The sequence below is a fragment of the Sinocyclocheilus rhinocerous genome, unplaced genomic scaffold (genome assembly GCF_001515625.1).
Source record: "Sinocyclocheilus rhinocerous isolate Xijiao unplaced genomic scaffold, SAMN03320098_v1.1 scaffold2751, whole genome shotgun sequence".
Lineage (NCBI taxonomy): Eukaryota > Metazoa > Chordata > Actinopteri > Cypriniformes > Cyprinidae > Sinocyclocheilus > Sinocyclocheilus rhinocerous.
Window position 1 is genome coordinate 169,035 of NW_015629988.1, and position 8,398 is coordinate 177,432.

The window sequence follows — 8,398 nt, forward strand, 5'->3', positions numbered from 1 at the left end:
AATGAAAATGAAACAAATTAAAGCTCTTATATTTGAGTTTTAACCAGCAGGCGTCACCAGTAGCGCAAATTTAAGTCTTGTAAATAAATGTATACATACACACAATTTATATTAGCCAACAACATGCATTTAAAGACATTTAGATTAAAAAAAATCTAATCTCACGAGAAACAAATGCAGTTCTATTGAATACTCTTATTATGAAAAATCACGTACTTCCGGGGTTTTTATTATTCTCTTTCGGCCGCTTGCTTCACACTGCTGCAGACACCGGTGATTCGGGAATAAGATCAGGGGAGAACTGGAGGAGTAATAAAGAATATTTAACAAAAGGTGAGACAATAAACACACTGTATCGTAATAAATGTGCTAATGTTACTTACATTTATCTCTGTGAATCACTTGTGGATTTCGATCAAAAGTTTTCTGATTGGAATGCAGTAATTAGCCGGATGATCCAACAGCTTGTGTCTGCAGTCTCACATTTAACATTCACTATCAATCGAAAATGAGTTAAACTCATTTCGGTTTGGATCCAAATGTAAACTGAGCTGTTATACTAAACTGACGAGTCTCGTACTAGTTTGCAGCTTTAGCTTTCCACAACTAACGTTAACCTGAGCTGATCTCATTACACACACTACTAAAACTTATCAGACATCAGGGCAACTTGCAAAGAAGGTATTGTTTTTGTAATCTGTGTTTTATATATTTGTATTTTCATGAGAACTAAGCACGTGTATTGTATAGAAAATACGTTTACTAGTGTATATAGTATACGTTGTTAAATGTCTACGACGTAATTGTACTGTTTGAGTTGCCTTTATACTGTATATATTGTAGTATGTGCTATTACAGTGATAAGAATCAAAATGAGAACTGAAATAAGTAATGAATTCAAGAATAATGATAATTATTGTTTTTTTTAAATCATAAATGATTAGAGATGCGACTTACATCAAAAATGGCATGAGAAAGTCGCTCCGCCTTCTGTAAACACCTACGTGTTCATTTCCAATAGCACCGGAGTTGAGACCTCTTCCCTTTCTTTTTCACTCTCTTGTCATCACTTACTAGGTATCTTCATTGAGGATGATCATCACTCTCCTGTAAGCAGTTCTCCAACCTTGAAAAGCTTAAGATCTGCAGTCTGCACCAACAACAGCCTTCAACAATGGAGATGTTCCAGAATCGTCAGAGACCTTCTAGGAAGTTGTTTCCGTTTGCTTTCATCGCAGTATGGCTTTTCGTTACCATTTCCTCTGATGAAGATTACTACAAGCTGCTAGGTATTTCAAGAGAGGCCAGTACTCGTGAGATTCGGCAGGCTTTCAAAAAGCTTGCTCTCACAATGCATCCGGATAAAAACCCGGTGAGTAGCTTTATTATGGCATAGCAGCCAGACATATGTGTCTTCCTTCATTTGTGACACTGAGAACGCTGATACTGTCTTTGTAGAATGATGCAACGGCCCACGAGAAGTTCTTGAAGATCAATCGGGCCTACGAGGTGTTAAAGGATGAGGACTTGAGGAAGAAATATGACAAGTATGGAGAGAAGGGCCTGCAAGATGAACAGCAAGGAGGAAGATATGAAAGCTGGAACTATTACAGATATGATTTTGGTAATTCTATTCTCTATGCTATGATATGTTTGGATATTATTTCACGGTACAACACAGAATAAGTAGGAAGATATGTCGTACTTATCTTTATGCTGGAGAAAAACCATGCAACTGTGTTTTTCAGGAATTTATGATGATGATCCAGAAATTACTACACTAGACAGAGGGGACTTTGGTAAGTGATGATCTTAAATCATTCAGATTATGAGTTTATTTTGGATTTCTACACAAACTGAAAAAGCATTTTGTATGCCGGATTGAATCTAACAAAAACATATTCAGGTCATATTATACCCCAAAATCAAGACAAAAATGAAATTATATTTTGCATAAAGTAAATTAAATTTTTTGCATTGTTACATTATTTTCATGACAAGCACATTTTCCTCTAAATTTTCCAAATTATGATTTCAGGCATTTACTGTTTAATTTAATTAAAATGTTTTTTGTTTTTTTTGCTATTTTATTTACTGTCATTAGCAATTTTCATTAGATTATCATCATTATAACAGAGAAACCTTTTACTGTACAGAAGCAAAAAAAATAATTTAGCAAAAATTAAACCGCATAATAAACATGATTGTATAAACATAATTGTACTTTATAAATAGTTCTATGATTCTAATAATAGATCTAATCATTCTATAATAGTGTAAAAAATATAATACTCTGATATTAATAATACTCTGTAATATTTTTTTTTACATGGCTTTAAGGAGTTTGAGATTTTTTTTGTTACTTGATGATGGCAACTGGAGGGGAAATCTGCTTAATATTTCTAAAAATAACGCAAGAAAATACTAAAAGGCTAAAAGTTTTCTTTATGCCAAATTTATTTTATTCTTTTTATTTTTTTGTTTTTACATTTGGAGTGAGATATGACCTGAACATTTCTTGTCAGGTTTCTTTAATCCCACCAATCGTGTCTTTTTAGCTGATCTTGTAGTATTCAAATGGAGGACTAACCTGTTTTTTTCCAATGGTGGAGTGTTGTGACACCAGTTTTGTCTTTTTCCACAGATGCAGCTGTAAATTCTGGCGAGGTCTGGTTTGTGAATTTCTATTTCCCACGCTGCTCGCACTGTCACGATCTTGCCCCCACGGTACGTAACCGTTTTCTCCTTCTCTTAGTCACTTCCTCCTCACACCAGTTAGGATTGTTAAAGTTACCGTAAGTTATTTGACTGAAATGTGATGCACCCCACAGTGGCGGGAGTTTGCTAACGAAATGGACGGTGTGATTCGAATCGGCGCTGTGAACTGCGGTGATAATGGCATGTTGTGCCGTAGTAAAGGCATCAACAGCTACCCCAGCCTCTATGTGTTCAGAGCGGGAATGGTGAGAACGTTCTGCCTTTATCAGCATATGATACATAATGTATGTTTAATGGCTGTAGTGATCCTAAAATATAAATGTAATCATGCCAACAGAAGCCAGAGAAATACTATAGCGACAGAACAAAATCAAGCCTGACCACATTTGCTATGCAGTTTGTGAAGAGCAAAGTAACAGAACTATGGCAAGGTATTCAATTTTGGCATTACCATTTACATTTTATTTTCTTTCAATGAAATTTAAAATATTTTTTTAGTTCATGCAACTGCTGTCATTAAAGCAAAAGGTAGCTGTACTAAAAAAGAAATTAATGCTAATTAATAAAAAAAGAAAAGAAAAATGGTGTATTTATTAAGGGAAATACTTATCTGCCACTACTTATTCATTTTGTGTTATTTGGTGTAACGATAACTTTTTAGATTCTTTTGTAACATTTGTAAATATTATTAGGTGTTTACTAACGATTCATCTCTAAATAATTTTTTTAAAAACTTTTTTCATTAAAGGGGTCATATGATGCGATTTCAAGTTTTCCTTTGCAAAAAAAATTTGTAACGTATTTATACAAAATATTAATATAATATAAAATTATAAAGTATTTTATGTTGTACTGTCTTTGTTGAAAATTGTATGTAAACATTTTTTTCCATATTTTTTTTAGGGAACATTTTTAATGAGATTGATCGAGCATTTGCAGAAAGAATCGGCTGGTTGATATCTTTCTGCGCTGACACTGGGGGTGAGACAACTACTAAAGCTTAATGTTAGAATTGCAAACCCATAATCACTCTTGATTTATTCTAAAAAGCCTTTTTTTTTTTTTTTTACAGATTGTCTGGAACCTCAAACAAGGCTGAAGCTTGCTGGAATGTTGGTAAGCATTAAGATGATCATGTTTCACCAAATTCAATTTCAGTGTCACATGTCTCAAAGCATTTAAAAACAGATTGTCTTGTGAGCAAGAATGAACATTGTAACCTATCCTCCACTTGTTTCTCTTTACAGGATGGTCTGGTTAATGTAGGATGGATGGATTGCTCCAAACAGGCAGATCAGTGTGACAGCTTTGAGATCACCACTAGCACTACTGTCCTCTTTCCCCCTGGCAGTTCCCTTGCTCAGAAAGGCAGCGTAATGGTAGGGACCTTATATATCAATATGCATCCTGTCCAGTTGTTGAAGGAATAGTTCACCCAAAAATGAAAATTTGCTGAAAATGTACTTTCCTTCAGGCCATCCAAGGATGTAGATGAGTTTTTTTCATCCGAACAGATTTGGAGAAATTTAGTATCACATCACTTGCTCATCAATGCATCTTCTGCAGTGAATGGGTGCCGTCAGAATGAGAGTCCAAACAGCTGATAAAAACATCACAATAATCCAAGTAATCCACACGGCTCCAGTCCATCAATTAACATCTTGTGAAGTAAAAAGCTGCATGTTTGTGAGAAACAAATGCTGAAAACTCTCTTTTTAGTAATGCTAATTTTCTCCAAATTTGTTCCAATGAAGAAACAAACTCGTACATCTTGGATGGCCTCGGGGTGAGTAAATTCTCAGCAATTTTTTGGGGGGGTTGAGTTATTCTTTTAAATGTGCTAATCTAATAGGCTGGTTTTCATTTTGATTTTATTAACCTTGCAGTTTATCCAGAGTTTGGATACTAAAGAAATATATGCACAAGTGTTGCAGCATCTGCCTGACTTGGAGATTCTTACAAAGAGCAGCTTTGAGGTAAGACTCCAAGTGACTTTATCATGAACATCATATGTTTGCCCTCATCCTGGACCACACCCGGCACTTCCTGCAGAACCACTGTTTACACAGTAACTGACATGCTGCATAAAATATGATTGCGTGGCATAAAATGTCATTAAAGATATCCTACTTATTTTTAATGATGTTTTTTCTGACTTTGTCATTTCAGCATAAATTGGCTCATCACCGATGGCTCATCAGTTTCTCCTTTGGACAAAATGATCTGGCATCACATGAATATAAAAAACTCAAAGCTCTTCTGAAAGGCTCTCACATACAGGTTCTTGATTTATAATATTTTACTTTATTTATTTTGATGTCCCTGATTTTATTTAGATCACTCAAAATATAAAAGTCATTAAAACACAGGAGAAATTGTCCAAAAAGCACCATGTAGGTAATTCATATGACTTGCATGCAATATTGTTTTGAAGCTGTACGATATTTAGTTTTTCTTAACTCTAAACACAAGTTTCCTTGTCGTATTGGACTGCTTTAGTGTACTTTTGCCAATTTTTTGAGGCCAACATGAGAGCGAGTGAAACTACAGAACTTTTGCTTTTTTTAACATTGTTTTACACAGTACATGGGTCATATGACTTCTGGAATATGGTGCTGTTATGTTGGATTAATTGCGTTTATCTGTTTGCACAGGTGGGGAAGGTGGACTGTGTCGCAGATTCAGAGCTGTGTGCTTCTCTATATATACAGAAGCCCTGTGTGGCTGTTTTTAAAGGAGTTGGAACTCATGACTTTGAGATTCACCATGGTGAGTTTGTAAGGGCTTTAGTAAGACTTAGTATTTTGCATCTAAATAACAAAAAAAAAATGCTTTTTACCATCTGCATGAATTCTCAAATACAATGCATATTTATACTAATATATTATGTTGTCATAAAAATAGAATTGCATATGAAAAGGGCAGTAATATACGTTACCATTCAAATGTTTGGGGTTGATTGTTTTTTTTTAAGTATCTTCTGCTCAACAAGGCTGCATTTATTTGATAAAAATTCAATAAAAATAGTTAATTTTAAAATGTTATTACAATTTAAAAGAACAGTTTTCTGCTTTCTGAATTTTCTGCATCATTACTCCAGTCTTCGGTGTCACATGATCCTTCAGAAATCACTCTATGCTGATTTGCTGCTCAAGAAACATTTCTTATTATTTTCAATGTTGAAAACAGTTGTGCTGCTGAATGTTTTTGTGGAAATCATGATAACATGAAACCATGAAAGAGCAGCTATTATTTTAAATAGTTTTTTTTTTTTTGCAACATTATAAATGTCTTTATTTCACTTTTGATCAGTTTGATGCATCATTTCTGAATAAAATCTTTCTGACCCCAAACTAGGGTAAAGGTCAAATGTGGTTGACCTTCACACCCTAAATGGCTAAAAATGGCTTTTAAAGTTCTCCACTGTAGGAAAGCATCATCAGAGGATTAAAAGGCATTTAGGTTCAACCAGTAACACTACAACCTGTAAACATAGATCTAAATTGATGAAATTTAGTTTGGTATTGCTCTGAAATGGGTCTAAAATGCATTCTGATGCCAGATACTCTTTTTAAATCTCCAGGTAAGGATGCCCTGTACAATGTTGTGGCCTTTGCAAAAGAGAGTGTGAATGCCCACGTCACCACGCTGAGGCCTGAGAACTTCCCCAGCCATGAGAAAGAGCCCTGGCTGGTTGATTTCTTTGCACCTGTGAGTTGTTGCATCTAAACCTCTCTGTTAAATCTCTGCTGAAGCCTCTGTTTGAACGCTAATGATTATCTGCTGAGCACGTACTTACATTGCCATGGTAACTTCCCGCTGATGGTCGATTCATCAAGCTCAGGAGGGTGAGAAATGATCTGCGGAGGCAAGCACAGTTGAACGTCACTGCCACAGTGTGAAGTCAATACAATTAAAAGTATAATTTTCATCCGTGTTTGAAATTTGGTCTCTTTAAAAAATAATTATGGGTAATTATTCTGTCCCGCAGTGGTGTCCGCCATGTCGAGCTCTTCTCCCCGAGTTGAGAAAAGCCTCCGTCCAGCTCTTTGGACAGCTGAAGTTTGGGACTCTGGACTGTACTGTGCACGAGAGGCTCTGCAATATGGTACTGAGATATTCGCCCTCGCTCAAATGATGCAGAATTGATGGTTGATTGGGCATGATGGATTCAGATCCTCTTTAGCTTCCTGTCTTACCAGTTACCAGATCTGTTTATAGTATCATCGTGAAATCTTCTGAATCTTTGCCACAGGAAACCACAGCATCTGACTTATGCCTTACATTCTCTTCATATAGCTTAAAAGTGGTGTCATTTCTGCACCACTAACAGCAAAATTAACAAAACAACAATAATTATTATAAATAATAATTGATATTTATAATAATGATAATTATTATTATTATCAATAATTGTAATAATGCTTTTATTGTCTTTATATAATATTATATGATTAATAATACATAGAAATATTTATAATTATTACAGTAATTATATGTATCAGTGTGTACAGATTTGTTTACAGAAGTATCATAACCTTATGCCACAGGAAACAACAGCATTTGACTTGTTGCTTAAAGGTGAAGGTATCATTTCTGCAGCACTAGCAGCAAAAAATCTAAATTGTTTTTATAAAAATATGATTATAATAAGTAGAAGGATTATAATTTGTTTGATTCATTATTTAATAATATTAATATTATTATATATTAATATTACTAACATTATTAAAATAATGTAATAATAATAAAATATTATTAGTAATTATTATATTATATATTATAAGTGTAATTTCTGCACCACTAGCAGCAAAACTACAGAAATAATTAATAATAATCTTGCATTGTACTGAGAAAGAGATAGTCCTGCCTTACACTGTCTTTGTCTGTTTATATTTAACTTAGTATTATTTTAGACTTTGACTTTACATAAATAAGCTGATTTTACCAGAGCATGAATGTTCAGGTGAGAGCTGGTTCTCATCTCTTGCATCTTTCCCTTCTTCAGTACAACATTCATGCATATCCAACAACTGTCATCTTCAACAAGTCTAGCATCCATGAGTATGAAGGCCATCATTCTGCAGACGGCATCCTGGAGTTTATAGAGGTGAGGCACAGAATACAGTTACACTTATTCATATCCTCATAATCCATACAGTATACACGCATTATATACAGTACCTGTTTAGATGTAATAGATGATTGTGTGTTCTGCAGGACCTGGTGAACCCTGTGGTGGTGACTTTGGCCTCAGAGTCATTCCAGGAGCTGGTGAAGAAACGCAAGTCCTCAGAGACGTGGATGGTGGATTTCTATGCTCCATGGTGTGGCCCCTGCCAGGCCCTACTGCCAGAGTGGAGGAGAATGGCACGGGTATCTGCTCTCATTATATTACACTGATACTCCATCTGAGTGTTAAAGGGGTCATATGACGTTGCTAAAAAGAACATTATGTTGTGTATTTGGTGTAATGCAATGTGTTTATGCGGTTTAAGGTAAAAAAAAAAAAGCGGATATCGTCCTCTTTTGGAAGGCCAAACAAAGTAGTTTCACTTTCACACAGAAACACAGTGTCTCCACGGCATGACGGCGGTGGCAACAACAATACTACAGCGAGAATAAAAGTTACGCCTTCTTTCTTTGCGTGAACATTTGGGCGGCGTTATGCAAATCTTCC

At 35.1% G+C, this 8,398-nt stretch overlaps 1 protein-coding gene and 1 long non-coding RNA gene across 3 annotated transcripts in view; one reads left to right on the forward strand and one right to left on the reverse strand.

Moving 5' to 3' along the window:
• Positions 1-219: 219 nt before the first annotated feature.
• LOC107739441 (uncharacterized) lies at positions 220-999 on the reverse strand. The gene is made up of 3 exons (XR_001639999.1): positions 958-999; positions 384-495; positions 220-301 (listed from the first exon to the last, which is right to left on the reverse strand). It is a non-coding gene; the product is annotated as an uncharacterized LOC107739441 (long non-coding RNA).
• The window catches only part of LOC107739439 (dnaJ homolog subfamily C member 10-like), a 14,834-nt gene continuing 6,674 nt past the window's right edge, over positions 239-8,398 (forward strand). For both annotated transcript variants that reach the window (XR_001639998.1, XM_016551542.1), the window contains exons 1-17: positions 239-333; positions 1,078-1,372; positions 1,459-1,624; positions 1,749-1,799; positions 2,645-2,727; positions 2,832-2,963; positions 3,056-3,149; positions 3,622-3,699; positions 3,791-3,834; positions 3,966-4,097; positions 4,605-4,694; positions 4,888-4,998; positions 5,373-5,487; positions 6,302-6,429; positions 6,710-6,826; positions 7,727-7,828; positions 7,939-8,094. Coding sequence is in view for 1 of the 2 variants with exons in the window: in XM_016551542.1 (XP_016407028.1) it covers positions 1,175-1,372; positions 1,459-1,624; positions 1,749-1,799; positions 2,645-2,727; positions 2,832-2,963; positions 3,056-3,149; positions 3,622-3,699; positions 3,791-3,834; positions 3,966-4,097; positions 4,605-4,694; positions 4,888-4,998; positions 5,373-5,487; positions 6,302-6,429; positions 6,710-6,826; positions 7,727-7,828; positions 7,939-8,094 (1,797 nt within the window). In the remaining variant the exon portion in view is untranslated. The remainder of the gene's footprint in view (positions 334-1,077; positions 1,373-1,458; positions 1,625-1,748; positions 1,800-2,644; positions 2,728-2,831; positions 2,964-3,055; positions 3,150-3,621; positions 3,700-3,790; positions 3,835-3,965; positions 4,098-4,604; positions 4,695-4,887; positions 4,999-5,372; positions 5,488-6,301; positions 6,430-6,709; positions 6,827-7,726; positions 7,829-7,938; positions 8,095-8,398) is intronic.